This window comes from Microcaecilia unicolor, chromosome 10 (assembly GCF_901765095.1).
Source record: "Microcaecilia unicolor chromosome 10, aMicUni1.1, whole genome shotgun sequence".
In the NCBI taxonomy this organism is placed as follows: domain Eukaryota; kingdom Metazoa; phylum Chordata; class Amphibia; order Gymnophiona; family Siphonopidae; genus Microcaecilia; species Microcaecilia unicolor.
This window is the reverse complement of record NC_044040.1, coordinates 192,415,251-192,437,385: the sequence shown is the minus strand read 5'-3', so window position 1 is coordinate 192,437,385 and position 22,135 is coordinate 192,415,251. Positions and strand designations below refer to the sequence as shown.

At 44.2% G+C, this 22,135-nt stretch overlaps 1 protein-coding gene across 1 annotated transcript in view; it reads left to right on the top strand.

Moving 5' to 3' along the window:
* Window positions 1-22,135, top strand: part of SI (sucrase-isomaltase) — a 230,712-nt gene that overhangs the window by 177,938 nt on the left and 30,639 nt on the right. The window contains exons 38-40 of the mRNA XM_030216421.1: window positions 13,978-14,111; window positions 20,274-20,308; window positions 20,414-20,530. Coding sequence (XP_030072281.1) covers window positions 13,978-14,111; window positions 20,274-20,308; window positions 20,414-20,530 — 286 coding nt within the window. The remainder of the gene's footprint in view (window positions 1-13,977; window positions 14,112-20,273; window positions 20,309-20,413; window positions 20,531-22,135) is intronic.

Sequence of the window (22,135 nt, the reverse complement as noted above, 5' to 3'; positions counted from 1 at the left end):
CCACATAGCTACACCACTGCTGGAGGCATCCCATGAAGTCAGGTTTTCAGGATATCCACAATGAATATTCATGAGAGATATTTGCATGCACTGCTTCCACTGGATGCAAATCTCTCTCATACATAGTCATTGTGGATATCCTGAAAACCTGACTGGCTGGGGTGCCTCCAAGACCAGGTTTGGGAACCACTGTTATAGACATATTCTCTAAAGTGGTGCATGTAAATTCTAAAGTGTGGATCTCAAAGGGGGTGTTGTCATGGGAGGGGCATGGGCCAGTTGTGGGTGTTCCTAAAAATTACATACATTGTAATAGAATATGCCCGATCCACGCCTGTTAGGTGTGGGCATTTGAACCAAATTTTAGTTGGCGTAAATGGTCGCACCTACATTTTAGACTACATGTATTCTATAAACTGTGCATAACTTTAGGTGAGGTTTATAGAATAGTGCTAAACCCCTTTTTATTTCAGCACTAATTTATTTTTGGCACCATATACAGAATTCACCCATTAGTACATTGTGAGGGGCATTTTCGAACAGGGACACCCATCTCTAAGGGCGCCCATCTCTGAGGATGTCCCCGCGAAGGGGCGGGGTATCCCGTATTATCGAAACAAGATGGGCGTCCATCTTTCGTTTTGATAATACGGTCGGGGATGCCCAAATCTCAGAATTTAGGTCGACCTAAGAGATGGTCGACCTAAATGTTGAGATGGTCAACCTTAGAGATGGACGACCTCAGTTTTCGCTGATAATGGAAACCGACGACGCCCATCTCAAAAACGACCAAATACAAGCCCTTTGGTCATGGGAGGAGCCAGCATTCGTAGTGCACTGGTCCCCCTCACATGCCAGGACACCAACCGGGCACCCTAGGGGGCACTTTTACAAAAACAAAAAAAAAGGTAAAAGAGCTCCCAGGTGCACAGCACCCTTCCCTTGGGTGTTGAGCCCCCCAAATCCCCCTCAAAACCCACTGCCCACAAGTCTACACCATTACTATAGCCCTAAGGGGTGAAGGGGGGCACCTACATGTGGGTACAGTGGGTTTGGGGGGGTTGGACGACTAAGCATTAAGCAGCACAATTGTAACAGGTAGGGGGGGGATGGGCCTGGGTCCACCTGCCTGACGTCCACTGCACCCCTAACAACTGCTCCAGGGACCTGCATACTGCTGCTTGGGAGGAGGGTATGACATTTGAGGGTGAAAATAAAAAGTTGTGAAACATCATTTTTTGTGGTGGGAGGGGGTTAGTGACCACTGGGGGAGTCAGGGGAGGTCATCCCCGACTCCCTCTGGGGGTCATCTGGTCATTTAGGGCACTTTTTGGGGCCTTATTCGTGAAAAAACAGGGTCCAGGAAAAGTGCCCTAAATTCTAGCTACAAACGCATCCATTATCGGCGAAAGGCGCCCATCTCTGTTCGGGTGATAACCACGCCCCAGTTCCGCCTTCACCACGCCTCCGACACGCCCCCGTCCACTTTGTCCGCATCCGCGACGGAGTGCAGTTGAAAGCGTCCAAAGTTCGGCTTTCGATTATACCGCTTTATTTGTTTTTGTGAGAAAGACGCCCATCTCCCGATTTAGGTCGGAACTTGGGCGTTTTTCTCGTTCGATTATAAGCTGGTGTACAATCTAGGTGCATTCTTGCGAACTCCACCCATAATCCACACAAACCCTGCCCCGATACAAACTACACATCATCATGCCAGTCTGAAGCTTGGAAAGCTTCTGGGGTGATCTGGGAAAATATAGACCGATGAGCATGATGTCATGCTGGGCAAAATGGTATAGACTACCATTATAGAGAATAAAATGACTGAACATCTGACAAATATTGTTTAATGGGATAGAATCAATGGTGAGGCAGTTGATGTAGTGTTTCTAGATTTTCAGAAAGCTTTTGACAAAGTTCACCATCAGAGACTCCTGAGGAAATACAGTGGGGGAAATAAGTATTTGATCCCTTGCTGATTTTGTAAGTTTGCCCACTGACAAAGACATGAGCAGCCCATAATTGAAGGGTAGGTTATTGGTAACAGTGAGAGATAGCACATCACAAATTAAATCCGGAAAATCACATTGTGGAAAGTATATGAATTTATTTGCATTCTGCAGAGGGAAATAAGTATTTGATCCCCCACCAACCAGTAAGAGATCTGGCCCCTACAGACCAGGTAGATGCTCCAAATCAACTCGTTACCTGCATGACAGACAGCTGTCGGCAATGGTCACCTGTATGAAAGACACCTGTCCACAGACTCAGTGAATCAGTCAGACTCTAACCTCTACAAAATGGCCAAGAGCAAGGAGCTGTCTAAGGATGTCAGGGACAAGATCATACACCTGCACAAGGCTGGAATGGGCTACAAAACCATCAGTAAGACGCTGGGCGAGAAGGAGACAACTGTTGGTGCCATAGTAAGAAAATGGAAGAAGTACAAAATTACTGTCAATCGACAAAGATCTGGGGCTCCACGCAAAATCTCACCTCGTGGGGTATTCTTGATCATGAGGAAGGTTAGAAATCAGCCTACAACTACAAGGGGGGAACTTGTCAATGATCTCAAGGCAGCTGGGACCACTGTCACCACGAAAACCATTGGTAACACATTACGACATAACGGATTGCAATCCTGCAGTGCCCGCAAGGTCCCCCTGCTCCGGAAGGCACATGTGACGGCCCGTCTGAAGTTTGCCAGTGAACACCTGGATGATGCCGAGAGTGATTGGGAGAAGGTGCTGTGGTCAGATGAGACAAAAATTGAGCTCTTTGGCATGAACTCAACTCGCCGTGTTTGGAGGAAGAGAAATGCTGCCTATGACCCAAAGAACACCGTCCCCACTGTCAAGCATGGAGGTGGAAATGTTATGTTTTGGGGGTGTTTCTCTGCTAAGGGCACAGGACTACGTCACCGCATCAATGGGAGAATGGATGGGGCCATGTACCGTACAATTCTGAGTGACAACCTCCTTCCCTCCGCCAGGGCCTTAAAAATGGGTCGTGGCTGGGTCTTCCAGCACGACAATGACCCAAAACATACAGCCAAGGCAACAAAGGAGTGGCTCAGGAAGAAGCACATTAGGGTCATGGAGTGGCCTAGCCAGTCACCAGACCTTAATCCCATTGAAAACTTATGGAGGGAGCTGAAGCTGCGAGTTGCCAAGCGACAGCCCAGAACTCTTAATGATTTAGAGATGATCTGCAAAGAGGAGTGGACCAAAATTCCTCCTGACATGTGTGCAAACCTCATCATCAACTACAGAAGACGTCTGACCGCTGTGCTTGCCAACAAGGGTTTTGCCACCAAGTATTAGGTCTTGTTTGCCAGAGGGATTAAATACTTATTTCCCTCTGCAGAATGCAAATAAATTCATATACTTTCCACAATGTGATTTTCCGGATTTAATTTGTGATGTGCTAACTCTCACTGTTACCAATAACCTACCCTTCAATTATGGGCTGCTCATGTCTTTGTCAGTGGGCAAACTTACAAAATCAGCAAGGGATCAAATACTTATTTCCCCCACTGTATAGGTTAAAAGATAAAACAGAGAGTAGAGTTAAATTGTCAGTTTTCTCAGTGGAAGAAGATGAATAGTGGAATGCCACAGGGGTTTGTACTGGGATTTTTTAACATATTTATAAATGATCTGGTAATGGGAACGATGACCGATGCAATCAAATTTGCAGATGGCACACAATTATTCAAAGTTCTGAAGTCATATACAGGCTGTAAGAATTTGCAGGTGGACCTTGCAAGTCTACATGACTGGACATGCAAATGTCAGATGAAGTTTAATGTGGACAAGTGCAAAGTGATGCATATTAGGAACAATTACCTAAATTATAGCTACACAATGCCAGGTTCCACATAAAGGGTCACCACCCAGGAAAAAAGATTTAGATGTCATCGTGATCAATACATTGAAGTCTTCTGCTCAGTGTGTTGCACCAGCCAAAAATGCAAACAGAATATTAGTAATTGTTAGGAAAGGAATAGAAAATAAAACAAGGAATACCATAATGCCTCTATATTGCCCCATTGTGTGACCACACTTTGAGTATTGTGTGTAATTCTGGTCACTGCATCTGAAAAAAAGATACAGCAGAATTAGAAAAAGTACAACGAAAGACTACCAAAATTATTAAGGGGATGGAACTACTTGTATAAGGAAAGGCTAAAGCAACTAGGGCTCTTCAGCGTGGAGAAAAGACAGCTGAAAGGAGATATGATAGAGGTCTATGATATCCTGCATAGAGTGGAACAGGTCTTTTGAGTTGCTCCAATACAATTTGCTTCTTCATTCCACCTTGAGCTGACATCATTCCTTTGTTGGACTGTGGAATGGCTAAATGCAGTTCAAACATTCACTTCCTGCCTCTGTCTCTTAAGAATACTCCCTCACAACCACCTTAAGTCCCGTAGTCCTGCCTAAAGAGGAAGTGAGACAGGAGGGGTGGAGCCAGGAGGACAGCTGCCAGGAAGTATAAAAGGCGGGGTCAGAGTTGGGTTAAGGAGGCCCAGGGAAGGAAGAAGTGGAGCGGGCCACAGCGTATGCCTTCACTACCTATGTGTAGCCAACATAATCTGGCTCAGACAGTTGGGCAGACTGGATGAACCACGAAGGTTTTTATCTGCTGCCATTTACTATGTTACTATGTAGCTGTATTTAAAAATTGTTCAGATTCCTGAAGATAAAGTCATTAAGGTAAACCTGGAGAAAACCACTGCTTAGGTAGCATGGAATGTTCCACTTTTTGAGACTCTACCTTTGTATCGCTCCATAGTGCGACCGCACCTCGAAATGAAAATCGCCGGGGCGCCCTTAAAGATGGGCGCCCAGTTCGATTATGCCCCTCCATGTTGTTATGGGGATAATAACTTATAGCATAAATTAATGGTACGCCCTCAACTATTCTCTATGCCCAACACATTGAAACATATCAGAATGAATTTATAGGAGAAGTAGGGAATTTATATTTTGGAATGTTCTCTGAATCCATTTGGAGGTGACAATCTATATTATAAATAACATCGTCATAGCATAATATTTTCTGACATTCGTTTACCACAAGGCAGAGGTGTTTTCAGTAACAGTTCCAGTCATTAAATAGTAATTACTAAAACAGTAACCCCCAAGTAATTAACATCATTAAAAATATTAAACATTTTGTGCCTGAAGGTATAATTGGACATTTTTAATTATGTTACTGATTTACTTTAAGCTTTTGCTTATATGTTGAGTAGGCATAATATTTAAATACTCGGTCTTGCAAACTTTTTTTTTTCCTGCTTTATGATCATATCAGTCTTTTGGAAATTGACTTGAGAGATGATGGATCTTTTTAGGAAAAGAGTGTATGTAAGCTTTTCCTAGCATTAATTCACTGTCTCAGGTAGCGAACGTTATTATACTTTAATTCTCTACTGACTAATATTCCATTCTCTTCTAGATAATGTAAGAGATAATGATAATATAAGCACATTGTTTCATTTCCAATTCAATGAGCAAGCAAAGAACAGCATTTATCTATGGGTCTTAATGACCTCCAAGCCCTTCCTAACTTTAAAAATGCAATAAAGAAAGATAATATCAAGGCCACTGGAATTTTTTGGCTGAGTGGATGTTATGTTTGGCATTGCACCAGGCTGTCACTGTCAATCAAAGCATTTGCAGCAAGTGCTGACAGGGCAATAAAGCACATTTGATTCTCATTCTCTCAGCCAAACCAAAGCATGATTTGAGTAGTCAGCAGATACTAATTGAAAACTGAAGAGAATGGCATATCTTTCTCTATTCTAAAATCTGACCTCCATGGAAGAGAATCTAATATAATAAAACTCACCCTCAACGTTCTGAGGACACGGACGTCACTTCCGTATATAAAACTCACCCTCAACGTTCTGAGGACACTTCCGTAATGAAGGGTTCATGGTGCTGAAGCCACCGAAAGCACCATGTCGCTGGGCCCCGCCCTCGCGTCAAACGTGATGACGTCGAGGGCGGAGCAATGGCGTCACGCATCGAGGGCGGGGCAATGGCGTCAGTGGCTTCACAACCAAGAAGCTGATGAAGGTGCGTTCACGAGGTGCGGACCTATGGCGTCAGTGGCTTCAGAACGACAAACCAGTGGGTAGGGAGGGAGGGGGTGTTGGGGAGGAAAACCTTGCTAGCGCCCGTTTCATTTGATCCAGAAACGATCCTTTTTTACTAGTATTATGATAAAAGATACATCTTCAAATATATATGCTTCATACTGAGGAAGTAGCAAACTGGAAATTATAAACGCTCGGCTTATTTTCAGAAGACGTTTACAGATTTCTTCTTTATGCTTAGAACTAAGTCCAGGTAGTTAAGAGGATGGCAATTTTCAAAAGCCATTTCCATTAGTACAGAAGCATTTTCCCTTGAAAATATTCTACTCCCAATGTTGGTAGAATTATGTGTTTCTTCCACATGCCAAAGTATCAAAGTTCCGCTGGAAACTCACTCAGAAATGAGAAACTCAGTCCAAAAGAAGACTGAGGAATGTATTCTCTGTTACTAACTCTATGTGAACAAATTGAGGGAAAAGACCTCAGACGCCCGTGGCATCTTATGCGGTGTTATAATGTTAAACACCAGCGTCCTAGACACAGTGCAAGCTTCTATCATTGGTCATAAAACCCCCCAATTGTTTATTTTCATTGATGCAAAATATTTTCAGTTATAACAAAATCCAACTTAGCTTTTACGAGGCAGCGTAAGGCAGTAAGAAAAGCATCCCTACGGGACCCGTTTCACCCTACGGCTTCCTCAGGGGAATCAATACTGCCGTGACTTCTTGTGCACATCTGCCGGTTTAACTCTGTGCCGGCAGTCGTGCAGTATGACCGCAGTATCGATTCCCGTGAGGAAGCCGTATGGTCAGGGGTGTGTGGTAAATTTTTAACAACAGGCTCTTTCTCCGGACATAGCCAGCTCTGCAGTTGGAAGGGCCAGGGGTGGCCGGGTGAGGGGGGGAGCAACGCTTGCCTCTCTCTCCTCCCTCCCTTCGTGCGGGCACGCTAGGCATACCTTTGCTGGCAGCCAATAAATGGACTGCCACCACTCCCAACGTCCGCTCAGAGCTGGAAACAAGTAGCTGGGAGCAGCAGCAGTCTATTTACTTGGCTAGCAGGGCTCAGCATAAGTACATAAGTACATAAGTAGTGCCATACTGGGAAAGACCAAAGGTCCATCTAGCCCAGCATCCTGTCACCGACAGTGGCCAATCCAGGTCAAGGGCACCTGGCACGCTCCCCAAACGTAAAAACATTCCAGACAAGTTATACCTAAAAATGAGGAATTTTTCCAGTCCATTTAATAGCGGTCTATGGACTTGTCCTTTAGGAATCTATCTAACCCCTTTTTAAACTCCGTCAAGCTAACCGCCCGTACCACGTTCTCCGGCAATGAATTCCAGAGTCTAATTACACGTTGGGTGAAGAAAAATTTTCTCCGATTCGTTTTAAATTTACCACACTGTAGCTTCAACTCATGCCCTCTAGTCCTAGTATTTTTGGATAGCGTGAACAGTCGCTTCACATCCACCCGATCCATTCCACTCATTATTTTATACACTTCTATCATATCTCCCCTCAGCCGTCTCTTCTCCAAGCTGAAAAGCCCTAGCCTTCTCAGCCTCTCTTCATAGGAAAGTCGTCCCATCCCCACTATCATTTTCGTCGCCCTTCGCTGTACCTTTTCCAATTCTACTATATCTTTTTTGAGATACGGAGACCAGTACTGAACACAATACTCCAGGTGCGGTCGCACCATGGAGCGATACAACGGCATTATAACATCCGCACACCTGGACTCCATACCCTTCTTAATAACACCCAACATTCTATTCGCTTTCCTAGCCGCAGCAGCACACTGAGCAGAAGGTTTCAGCGTATCATCGACGACGACACCCAGATCCCTTTCTTGATCCGTAACTCCTAACGCGGAACCTTGCAAGACGTAGCTATAATTCGGGTTCCTCTTACCCACATGCATCACTTTGCACTTGTCAACATTGAACTTCATCTGCCACTTGCACGCCCATTCTCCCAGTCTCGCAAGGTCCTCCTGTAATCGTTCACATTCCTCCTGCGACTTGACGACCCTGAATAATTTTGTGTCATCGGCGAATTTAATTACCTCACTAGTTATTCCCATCTCTAGGTCATTTATAAATACATTAAAAAGCAACGGACCCAGCACAGACCCCTGCGGGACCCCACTAACTACCCTCCTCCACTGAGAATACTGGCCACGCAATCCTACTCTCTGCTTCCTATCTTTCAACCAGTTCTTAATCCATAATAATACCCTACCTCCGATTCCATGACTCTGCAATTTCTTCAGGAGTCTTTCGTGCGGCACTTTGTCAAACGCCTTCTGAAAATCCAGATATACAATATCAACCGGCTCCCCATTGTCCACATGTTTGCTTACCCCCTCAAAAAAATGCATTAGATTGGTGAGGCAAGACTTCCCTTCACTAAATCCGTGCTGACTTTGTCTCATCAGTCCATGTTTTTGTATATGCTCTGCAGGGGGGCCCAAGCCCACATTTTGGGAGCCAGTTGTTAAAGTAGCCATGGAGGGCCCTACTTTAACAACCGGCTCCCAAAATTCTTAAAAACTTAACAACCGGCTCTTGCGAGCCTGTCAGAGCCTGCTCCAGCACACCACTGCGTATGGTGAAACAGGTCCCCATAGGGATGCTTTTCTTACTGCTACTGTTACATAGAGTTAGTAACAGAGAATACATTCCTCACTCTTCTATTGGACTGAGTTTATTCCACATGCACAATTGTAGCCATATTGTTTGGCAGCAACCCCTTTGGCAGGCTTAGGTCAGGGAAGGAACACCATGCATAGTTGTGGCAGGAAAAAAATAAATACCAGCAGAAAAAAAACACAAACACAAATTTCTGCAGGTGCTTTCTCCAGAGGCAATCATTTATGATGTGCTTTGATTATTTGTGCAAACTCCGCAAGTTAAAAGGTCCTGTGCAATTTTCACAAATGTGTATTTATGTCCCATATTCACATTTATAGCTTATTGAGGTAAGTTTGGAAAATTGCAGACTGTGGGGATCAAACAGGCAAACTTGATTCATATATGTAGAATTGCCAATATTTATAAATGTAAGTGTTGGATCAGCATTTGCACATAGGGGACTAGATTCAGTACATTGTGCTGAAGAATTGTTATGTAAAAAATTATACATCAAGATTAACAGCCTATAGAAAAGAATCCATGGACTTTACACCTGCAGTAAAGTAGGGGCAAAGTATCTGGCATAAAATAAATGTGGGGATATGAAAATGAAATAGCGTCTGTTCACGCTTTCCAAAAATACTAGGACTAGGGGGCATGCGATTAAACTACAGTGTAGTAAATTTAAAACAAATCGGAGAAAAGTTTTCTTCACCCAATGTGTAATTAAACTCTGGAATTCATTGCCGGAAAATGTGGTGAAGGCGGTTAGCTTAGCAGAGTTTAAAAAGGGGTTGTACGGTTTCCTAAAGGCCAAGTCCATAAACCGCTACTAAACGGACTTGGAAAAATCCCAAATCCCAGGAATAACATGTATAGAATGTTTGTACGTTTGGGAAGCTTGCCAGGTGCCCTTGGCCTGGATTGGCCGCTGTCGTGGACAAGATGCTGGGCTCGATGGACCCTTGGTCTTTTCCCAGTATGACATTACTTATGTACTTATGTACATTGTTCCCTCTAAGCTGTGCAGAGGTCCTCTGTCATGCCAATTTGAGGTGCTGTTTATCATCACATTTTCAGTACTGAGGGACAGACAAGCTCTGCAGGACTCCAGACTTCCTGCCTGTCTCTAGTGATTCCAATCACTACCCTCCAGTTAAGTACATAAGTAATGCCATACTGGGAAAAGACCAAGGGACCATCGAGCCCAGCATCCTGTCCCCAACAGCGGCCAATCCAGGCCAAGGGCACCTGTCAAGCTTCCCAAATGTACAAACATTCTATACATGTTATTCCTGGAATTGTGGATTTTTCCCAAGTCCATTTAGTAGCAGTTTATGGACTTGTCCTTTAGGAAACCGTCTAACCCCTTTTTAAACTCTGCTAAGCTAACCGCCTTTACCACGTTCTCCGGCAACGAATTCCAGAGTTTAATTATGCGTTGGGTGAAGAAAGATTTTCTCCTATTTGTTTTAAATTTACTACACTGTAGTTTCATCGCATGCCCCCTAGTCCTAGTATTTTTGGAAAGCATGAACAGACGCTTCACATCCACCTGTTCCACTCCACTCATTATTTTATATACCTTTATCATGTCTCCTCTCAGCCGTCTCTTCTTCAAGCTGAAAAGCCCTAGCCTCCTTAGCCTTTCTTCATAGGGAAGTCGTCCCATCCCCGCTATCGTTTTAGTCACCCTTCGCTGTACCTTTTCCAATTCTACTATATCTTTCTTGAGATGCGGCAACCAGAATTGAACACAATACTCAAGGTGCAGTCGCACTGTGGAGCGATACAACGGCATTTTAACATCCTCACACCTGTTTTCCATACCTTTCCTAATAATACCCAACATTCTATTTGCTTTCCTAGCCGCAGCAGCACACTGAGCAGAAGGTTTCAGTGTATTATCAATGACGACACCCAGATCCCTTTCTTGGTCCGTAACTCCTAACGTGGAACCTTGCATGGCGTAGCTATAATTCGGATTCTTTTTTCCCACATGCATCACCTTGCACTTGCTCACATTAAACGTCATCTGCCATTTAGTTGCAGGAATAGGGTTGGAGGAATCCTGCACAATTTAAAGCGATCATTGCCTGTGTCTAGTTTCCATTCTAATGTGATAGTCTACTGACATCGAGAGGGAGATTTTCAAATTCCAATGTGCATTTTCCACCTGGACCCACCCTATGCAAAAAGCAGGTTCAATATCTGCCAGTACATTTGTATTGTTAGACTTCGAAGCTCAGGTATACATGGTTAAAATCTGGGTTTATCTTAGATGCTTTCCTCCCTCCTTCCCTCCACTCCCCACACAGTGTGAGAAAGAAATCCTCTAACCCTTCCATATTGCTATTTCTCTTTTTCACCTGACTTGAAAAAGAAGGGTCCCCTGAACTCTTGTGCCCTTCTCTTTACCTATCAAACTGAACTCCAAGGCCCTTAAACCTCCCCCTCCTTACCACCATTCTGGAATCTATTATTGTTCCAGAGAGTCCTTGTTTCACTGGAAGGAAGGACACAAGAACTGCTCAATAGCACCATCTACTGTCATTTCAGCACATGTAGTGCCAGCTGGAAGCCACTTTTATCCCTCTTGCTGGTGGAAAAGGGGACACTCTTCAATAAGGGTGTACATTGAAGAATTTTTCATTTCATTTTGAATTCTGTATCATTTTCTTTTTGTGGTTTGCTTTGTTTTAAGAAATGTTTTGTTTGGGGTATTTCCATGCTATTCCTACATTTAGTGCATGCAAAGTATTGTTGACCATGACAAACCCCCTAAATTTGGGGTTTTTCTATCATTCCAATTTGAAGATGATATGAAATGACATAGACCTATCTTGTGTCATTTCAAAGAACTGCACATCCCTATTCTTCAATCACAAGTACTGATTTTGGACGGATGTGGGATGAAGAGGGTTCAGGTTTGCAGATTGTTGAATTCAGAAGTAGACAAGTGTGGTAGCCGTGTTAGTCCACTCTTAAGGTTATCAATAGAAATCAAACAAAATAAAACATGGAAAAGAAAATAAGATGATACCTTTTTTATTGGACATCACTTAATACATTTCTTGATTAGCTTTGGAAGGTTCCCTTCTTCGTCAGATCGGAAATAAGCAAATGTTGGTATATGACAGTGTATATAAGTGAAAACATTCAAGCATTACTATGACAGTAAAATAGATACCATTGGAGATTCTACATGGAATGTTGCTACTATTGGAGATTCTACATGGAATGTTGCTATTCCACTAGCAACATTCCATGTAGAAGGCTGCGCAGGCTTCTGTTTCTGTGAGTCTGACGTCCTGCACGTACGTGCAGGACGTCAGACTCACAGAAGCAGAAGCCTGCGCGGCCACATTGGTGATCCGCAAGGGCCGACTTCTACATGGAATGTTGCTAGTGGAATAGCAACATTCCATGTAGAATCTATAGAAATCAAACAAAATAAAACATGGAAAAGAAAATAAGATGATACCTTTTTTATTGGACATCACTTAATACATTTCTTGATTAGCTTTCGAAGGTTGCCCTTCTTCCTCAGATCGGAAATAAGCAAATGTGCTAGCTGACAGTGTATATAAGTGAAAACATTCAAGCATTACTATGACAGTCTGTTTTATTTTGTTTGATTTCTATTGAATTCAGAAGAAATAGATGGAAAAAAGCTTTGGAGGCTCAAGGGAGCATGTTATTTTCTCATTGGGTGCTATTTGTGGAGTCGATGTGATCCCAGGGTAAATCTTCGGTACATTTCTCAGTGATCAAGTAGTCTGATTATGGTTTAGGTTTGGATTAATATCACAGATTTGGATGTCGATTTTACCTGACTGAGGGGTCCTTTTACTAAGGTGCGCTGAAAAATGGCCTGCGCTCATGTAAGCGCATGTTTTGGACGCTCGCAGATCCATTTTTTCAGTGCACCTGTAAAAAATGCCTTTTTTAAATTTGGGGCCAAAAATGGACATGCGGCGAAATGAAAATTGGCGCGCGTCCATTTTGAGTCTGAGACCTTACCACCACCCATTGACTTAGCGGTAAGGTCTCACACGTTAACTGGGTGGTAATGGTCTATGCGTGTAGAATGCCTTTTACCGCCCAGTTAGCGCCGCAGTATTCTGTAAGTTACCCATATAAGAGGGAGCCTTGACTAAGTGCTGCTGCGGCTAGGAAAGCGAATAGAATGTTGGGTGTTATTAAGAAGGGTATGGAGTCCAGGTGTGCGGATGTTATAATGCCGTTGTATCGCTCCATGGTGCGACCGCACCTGGAGTATTGTGTTCAGTACTGGTCTCCGTATCTCAAAAAAGATATAGTAGAATTGGAAAAGGTACAGCGAAGGGCGACGAAAATGATAGTGGGGATGGGACGACTTTCCTATGAAGAGAGGCTGAGAAGGCTAGGGCTTTTCAGCTTGGAGAAGAGACGGCTGAGGGGAGATATGATAGAAGTGTATAAAATAATGAGTGGAATGGATCGGGTGGAGGTGAAGCGACTGTTCACGCTATCCAAAAATACTAGGACTAGAGGGCATGAGTTGAAGCTACAGTGTGGTAAATTTAAAACGAATCGGAGAAAATTTTTCTTCACCCAACGTGTAATTAGACTCTGGAATTCATTGCCGGAGAACGTGGTACGGGCGGTTAGCTTGACGGAGTTTAAAAAGGGGTTAGATAGATTCCTAAAGGACAAGTCCATAGACCGCTATTAAATGGACTGGAAAAATTCCTCATTTTTAGGTACAACTTGTCTGGAATGTTTTTACGTTTGGGGAGCGTGCCAGGTGCCCTTGACCTGGATTGGCCACTGTCGGTGACAGGATGCTGGGCTAGATGGACCTTTGGTCTTTCCCAGTATGGCACTACTTATGTACTTATGTACTTATGTACTTATGTACTTATGTACTTATGTACTTATGCGGCTCCCCTGTGATGCTCCCCTTTCAAATACATGCCATATAAGTTGCAGGGGTATTTGCGGAATAGCACTTAGCATTTACCTGGGTATGTATGCTTGTACACAAACATGAAAACGCTTCTATTCTAAAATGTACCCACGAAACAAGTATGTACATGTAGATTTTTACATTATAGAATTGTCCTTACAGGGTCTGCAATGAAAGATTATAATCTGTAAATCCAATAAATGAAGAAAATTCTATAATTGTACACAGAGGTTTTAAAGGGTTGTTATCATCTGATCAGTTTATCTTTATATGAATATTAGTGCCTTACTCAACGTAACAGGAGAGCGAGGAGTCATCATTACTCGTTCAACATATCCTTCCAGTGGAAAATGGGCAGGTCACTGGCTTGGTGATAACACTTCTGCTTGGGACCAACTTTTTAAATCTATTATTGGTAAGAAGAAATTTACTTTTAACATATTTGTATCTTGGCAACGAGTACTAACTCTCTAACCTGGGTCATTGGGTTTCTTGGTCATAGGGCTGTGATCAGGATGAACTAATTTATGTCTTTATTTTTCCAGGTCAGATATTATTTGATTCAAATCTTGAAACTGGTAAAACAGCTTTTAGCTAATTTGCTAGTTTCAGAAGGCAGTCATTACAGTATCTGTGGTACTGTATATATAGAGATGGATTTCCATTAGGTTCAGCCAGCATTCCTATGAGCCTGGATAGTGTTCTCTGACTTGGGGGTCATTTTACAAAGGTGTGCTAAAAGATTGACCCCCCCCCCCCCCCCCCGTTTACTAAACCATGCTAGTGGCTGCCACGCAGCAATGCCGACACAGCCCATTCAAAGTGAATGGGCTGCATGAGCATTTGTACATGGCAGCCACTATTGCAGCTTAGTAAACAGGTGTTTAGTGTTCACGAGTGATTAACATGTGCTAAATTGTCTATAGCATAGCCGTCGAGAGGGGGGGGCAGGGGGGACAAAATTCTCTGGGCCCAGGCCTCCAAGGGGGGCCCGGCACCGCAGTCCCACCCGCCCTCCGTCATCGACCGTCTGCCCCCTGCATTGAAATCGCAGCACCTCTCACCTCCGTAAAAGCAGCGCTGCAGGCAGCAGGGCAGCAGATCGCCTCCCTTCAGGCCTCCTTCCCTCCCTATGTCCCACCCTCGTCTGATGTAACTTCCGCGAGGGCGGGACACAAGGAGGGAAGGAGGGCCAAAGGGAGGCGTTCTGCTGCCTGCAGCGCTGCTTTCACGGAGGTGAGAGGCACTGTAATTTCAATGCAAGGGGCCTGGCCCGGTGGCGGATGTGGGGGGGGGGGGGCGGCGGCGGCAACCTCGGGGGGAGGGGGGAGTGGCGACCTTTGGGGGTGGAGGGGGGAGAGGTGGCGACCTCAGGGGGAGGGGGGAGCGGCGGTGGCCATCTTGGGGACGGGGCAGCAGGGGCGGGGCCCCGGGGGCGGCCTTGCCCCTCAGGCCTGGCCCAGTCTCTCGGCGGCCCTGGTCTATAGGAATATAATAGGCATCTTATCATTACTGTGTGCTAGATCCTTAGTAAAAGGACCCCTTAGTCATCTATATGAAACAAAATGCTTGTAACACAAATGAATTTTTATAAAATATCACCTTCCTTTCTGCTGAATCAATAGTTACTTAAAATCAAAGCAATAGCCTGACTTTGCAGAGCTTCAATAATACTTTCATTCTACATAGAAATGTTGCAAATCCACCAATATTAAGGGACCCTTTTACAGAGCGGTGGTAAGCCCAACACGGGTTTACCGCTCGCTGTTTCAGGACTACTGCCGGCCCAACACGGCCACTGGCGGTAGTCCCATCCCAAGTACGTGCCATTTCCAGGGGAAAAAGAAACCCCCCGAAAATGGCTTGTACGGCGGTAAACTGTTGGTAATCTGGCATCGATGCGTGCTGTCTGATTACCATCAGGTTAGCATGGGAGCCCTCATTGCCACCTCAATGGGTGGCAGTATGGGATCTCTTTTGCATGACCATGTGGTCAGAGTTCTCTTACCGCATGGCCATGTGTGTCTAGGGTATTTTTACCTGCTGCGGTAAAAGGACCCTGGCGTGTGGGAAAAACAGCCCCCACTGCTAGCGCAAGGCCCTTTTTCACTCAACTTGGTAAAAGGACCCCTAAGTTTGAAAATTTCTTCCAGCACCATAAATACACTAACATATGAAAAAAGCAACCTCAAAGCTCCGGGATTTCTCATAATCTATAAAATTAATCCCAATTGGAGTCCCTTCAGTTTTCACCAATACAGAAAAAAAGAGCAAGGGAGAAAAACTCCTAAACTACAAAAATACAGGAGACCCCCCCCCCCCCCCCCCCATTGCTGAAAAAAACCTCTGATAGTCAAATAATATGTTGGATGACATAGCACTGTGAAAAAAAAAAAAGCTATTCAAAATTATTTGGATTTCAAAATTATCACAAGCCTGTGCACAAAAATTAAAACCACTTAGCTTGCAGTCAGTGTATCCTGTGGTTTCAACAAACAACTTTCTCAATCTTCGCTACAGAACCAAATCCATCAGTAATCCCGAACTTGCACCGAAGAATATTAATCCAATAAGAAATCTTTACTCAAAGTGCACCCAAGGCTTCAGTCAGAAATCCCTGACAAGGGCCACTTGTTTCACATTACTGCATCAGGAGGCAGAACTCCACTCTCTAAACCGTTGGCAAGATGGTGTCGAGTTTCAAAAAGACGGTAAACAACAGAATAGCCAATCAGAATCCAGAACTTCCCTCCAATCAAAAAGTCTCAATTGAAACAAAAAAAAACCCCAAAACCTCTCAAATAATCAAAAGAATTCATCCCATTTATGACATTATGAATTAAGGAACAAGTTTTATAGTCAAGCCCTCAGTAAAGATGTTGTAATTATCTGTTCAATGACCTGTAATTCTACAAATATTATCTACATTATTAGATGTCCATGTGGAATGTTATACATTGGCCAAACATGTAGAATGTTTAAGACAAGGGTGATTGAGCATCATCATTGTGTAACTAAGAATAAAATTGAAGTTCCTTTAGTACAACATTGTCTACAGTACAAACATATGTTTTCTGAACTACGATGTATGTAATTGATCAGATGTATGTTTCATTAAGAGGGGAAGATTCTCACCAGATCGTGCGTCAATGGGAACAACATCGGATTCATTAGTTACATAATATGGAATCCAGGGGTTTAAATTGTGCTGTAGAATGGGATGCATTCTTTTGATTGAGAGGTGATCATGTAATGGGATTCCAATTGGGACTAATATTATAGATTATATTCTTGCAAAATCCTGGAGCTTTGAGATTTCTTTTTCATGTGTTAATGCATTTATGGTGCAGGAAGCCATAGCACTGAAGAATTTTCAAACTAAGGGCCCTGTTTACAAAGCCATTCTAGCATTTTTAGCACGTGCTAACCATGTAGACGCCAATAGGAATATTGTGAGCATCTACCCAATTAGCACCTGCTCATTTTTAGCACACATTAAAAATATTAATGCCCCGTTGTAAGTAGAGCCCTAATACTGGTGGATTTGTAGTATTTTTATGGTTTCAACCTGGTGTATTATATGCATATAAATGTTGACCAATGAAGTCTAGCATATCTAGGTTTATTGGCTTTATATACCACCATGCACAAAGTCATTTACAATACTTACTACATAATCATATTATAATTTTAAAACAATAAAACATCATACATCACATAATCACACCACCCGAACTCTCATCCACTCTCTCATTACCTCTCGCCTTGACTACTGCAACCTACTCCTCACTGGCCTCCCACTTAGCCATCTATCTCCCCTTCAATCCATTCAGAACTCTGCTACACGTCTTATCTTCCGCCTGGACCGATATACTCATATCACCCCTCTTCTCAAGTCACTTCACTGGCTTCGGATCAGGTACCGCATACAGTTCAAGCTTCTCCTGCTAACCTACAAATGCACCCAATCTGCAGCCCATCCTTACCTCTCTACCCTCATCTCCCCTTACGTTCCTACCCATAACCTCCGCTCTCAAGACAAATCACTCCTTTCAGTACCCTTTTCCACCACCGCCAACTCCAGGCTCCGCCCCTTCTGCCTCGCCTCACCCCATGCTTGGAATAAATTCCCTGAGCCCATACGCCAGGCCCCCTCCCTGCCCATCTTCAAATCCTTGCTCAAAGCCCACCTCTTCAATGTCGCCTTTGGCACCTAACCACTATACCACTATTCAAGAAATCTAGACTGCCCCAACTTGACATTTCATCCTTTAGAGTGTAAGCTCCTTTGAGCAGGGACTGTCCTTCTTTGTTAAACTGTACAGTGCTGCGTAACCCTAGTAGTGCTCTAGAAATGTTAAGTAGTAGTAGTAATAGTAGTAATAATCAAATCCAATCTCATCTAACAATAAAATAAACCACATACAGATTCTACATAAGTCAAAAACAGAATACCTAACCATAATGCTCAATGAATAGGCAAGTTTTAAGAGCCATCCTGAATGGCAAACATTAATGTTGCATAGATCTTAAGATAAGGTATTCTACAGACAGGCTTATTTTCGAAAGACACAAATCGCAAGATGGGCGTCCTTCTCACAGGGTTGCCCAAATTGGCATAATCGAAAGCCAATTTTGGGCATCCTCAACTGCTTTCCGTCAAGGGGACGACCAAAGTTCACGGGGGCGTGTCGGAGGCGTAGCGAAGGCGGGCGTGCCTAACACATGGGCGTCCTCGACCGATAATGGAAAAAAGAAGGGGGTCCCTGACGAACACTTGGGCGACTCTACCTGGTCCTTTTTTTACGACCAAGCCACACAAATGTGCCCTAAATGACCAGATGACCACTGGAGGGAATCAGGGATGACCTCTTCTTACTCCCCCAGTGGTCACTAACCCCCTCCCACCCTCAAAATTTTTTTAAATATTTTTTCCAGCCTCATATAGGTCCATCACAACAGTATGCAGGTCCCTGGAGCAGTTTTAGTGGGTGCAGTGCACTTCAGACAGACGGACCCAGGCACATCCCCCCCTACCTGTTACACTTGTGGTGGTAAATTTGAGCCCTCCCAAACCCACACAGAAACCCACTGTGGCCACATCTAGGTGCCCCCCTTCACCCATAAGGGTTATGGTAGTGGTGTACAGTTGTGGGTAGTGGGCTTTGGGGGGGATTTAGGGGGCTCATCACCCAAGGGAAGGGAGCTATGGACTTGGGAGGTATTTAACTTTTTTTTTTTACTTGTTACAAGTGCCCCCTAGGGTGCCCGGTTGGTGTCCTGGCATGTGAGGGGGACCACCGCACTACGAATCCCGGCCCCTCCCACGACCATATGCCTTGGATTTGTTTGTTTTTGAGCTGGGCACTTTCGGTTTCCATTATCGCTGAAAAACGAAACCGCCGAGCTCAAATCTGCACAAATCCGATGCATTTGCCCGGCACAAACCATATTATCAAAAAAAAAGATGGGCGGCCATTTTTTTCTAAAATACGGTCTGTCCCGCCCCTTCACGTACCCGTTCTCGGAGATAGACGCCCATGGAGATGGGCGTTCGCGTTCTATTATGCCCCTCCACATGTACTGTAATGCATTACCATTGTTTAATAGCATTGCTTAATTCTACTTTATTACCAATGTTCTTTATGTAATACCATTTGTATCTTTCATTCTGGAATGGCGATTGCGATGACAGATTAATGTAAGCCACATTGAGCCTGCAAATAGGTGGGAAAATGTGGGATTCAAATGCAACAAATAAATAAATAAATACCGAATGCTAAGTACAAAATTACTGCAGGATGCTGTATGTAAGCCATTTTAAATAGGTCCCCCAGTTAGCACTGACTGGGGTTAGAAGTAAACTACTACTACTACTACTACTACTACTTAGCATTTCTATAGCGCTGCTAGGGTTACGCAGCGCTGTACAATTTTAAACAAGGGGAAGGACAGTCCCTACTCAAGAGAGCTTACAATCTAAAGGTAGTAAAACTATGTAGTCAGTGTAGGTATCATGAGTGGGGAAGGTGATTAGGCGCCAAAAGCAAGGGAGAAGAGATGGGCTTTGAGTAAGGACTTGAAAATGGGCAGGGAGGGCGCATGGCGTATGGGTTCGGGAAGTCTGTTCCAGGCATAAGGTGATGCAAGGCAGAAGGGGCGGAGTCTGGAGTTAGTGGGGGTGGAGAAGGGTACAGATAGGAGTGATTTGTCCTGAGAGCGGAGGTTACGGGTGGGGACATACGGGGAAAGGAGGGTGGAGAGGTAATGGGGGGCTGCAGATTGAGTGCACTTGAAGGTCAATAGGAGAAGCTTGAACTGTATACGGTAGCAGATCGGGAGCCAGTGAAGCGACTTGAGGAGAGGGGTGATATGAGAGTATCGGTTCACGCGGTAGATAAGACGTGCGGCGGAATTTTGGACATATTAATAGTAGCTCACATTGATAATTTCCCCACTTATTTGCTGTCTTATAATAACTAAGGGCATCACTTCCTGATTCAGTTTTAAGAATCTCGGCTATGAAATAAAGCAAGTAAAAAGTAACAATTTTAAGACTATATTATTTTTGTTGCAGGTATGCTGGAATTTAGCCTTTTTGGAATATCATATGTAAGTTTTCATGTTGTTTAATGCCATATTTTAATTATTTTGAAAATAGTCTGAGGAACTCATAAAATTCTTTTTGAATTGTTTTTTTTTTAATATATATTTTAGACTGGAGCAGATATCTGTGGCTTCTTCAAAGAAACTACATATGAAATGTGTGCCCGCTGGATGCAGTTAGGAGCTTTTTACCCATTTTCCAGAAATCACAATGGCTTAGGAAGTAAGGTATGTTTGCCATATAGTATCTGCAGACTGTATGCCACAATCCTGAGTGGAGTAGAGTGAGTAGAAGTAAATCGACTTTTTACTCGTTTCAAAAGTAAAAAGACTAGGGGACACTCGAAGAAGTTACATGGAAATACTTTTAAAACAAATAGGAGGAAATATTTTTTCACTCAACGCATAGTTAAGCTCTGGAACTCTTTGCCGGAGGATGTGGTAACAGTGGTCACCCAACGCATAATTAAACTCTGGAATTCGTTGCCGGAGAACGCGGTGAAGGCGGTTAGCTTAGCAGAGTTTAAAAGGGGGTTAGATGATTTCCTAAAGGACAAGTCCATAAACCACTACTAAATGGACTTGGGAAAAATCCACAATTCCAGGAATAACATGTATAGAATGTTTGTACGTTTGGGAAGCTCGCCAGGTGCCCTTGGCCTGGATTGGCTGCTGTCATGGACAGGATGCTGGGCTCGATGGACCCTTGGTCTTTTCCCAGTGTGGTATTACTTATGTACTTATGTATCTGGGTTTTAAAAAGTTTTGGACAAATTCCTGGAGGAAAAGTCCATAGTCTGCTATTGAGACAGACATGGGAAGCAACTGCTTGCCCTCGGACTTGTAGTATGGAGTGTTGCCATGATTTGGGTTTCTGCCAGGTACTTGTGACCTGGCTTGGCCACTGTTTGGAAAACAGGATACTGGGCTAGATGGACCATTGGTCTGACCCATTTTGGCTACTCTTATGTTCTTATGTAAGAACCTCATTTACTAAGATTAAAACAAAAATAAAAAAAAGTTAATGGATCAGTTTTAAGGTTTAGATACCTAAGGTGCTTGTGATGTGAATAAAAATCTGAAACATAGATACTAACACCTTTTCTTTATGCTGCTATCAAGATAATCCACCAACACGAAGTAATGATGTCAAGACTTGGACCCAGCTTTATTCAAAACTTCCATAAACGGGGGTGTAGCCAGACCTCGGTGAGAGGGGTGTCCAGAGCCCGAGGTAGGGGGGGGGGCACAGTTTAGCCCACCTCCCCCAGCCGCCAGCCCCCCCTGCCACTTTCAACCCCCCCGCTACCACCGCCAGGTACCTTTGCTGGCGGGGGTCCCCAACCCCCGCCAGCCGAAGTCTTCTTCAGTGCAGGTCGACTCCAACGCCTTTGCTGATGATCTGTTTCTGACTCCTGACGTCCTGCGTGCATGTCCTGTATGAAGCCCCATGCAGGACGTCAGGAGTCAGAAACAGATCATCAGTGAAGGCGCCGGAGTCGACCGGCGCTAAAGAAGACCGGCTGGCGGGGGTTGGGGACCCCGCCAGCAAAGGTACCTGGCGGCGGCAGGAGAGGGTCGTCGGCGGGGGGGGGGGGGGTCAAAAGTAGAGGGGGCCAGGGCTTAATCTATTGGGGCCCATGCCCCTGTGGCCCCACCTAGCTACGCCCCTGCCATAAACATTCACCATCCAAACCATCAAGACTACCCTGCCATCCCCCAATGACTCCAAATTTGTCTATCCTCCACAATCTCACTCAATCATTGCTGGTTGGTGCTGATTTACTATTGCTGTAGTTGGGTTCTATAAGAACCCTGTGGATAGTTGCCCCA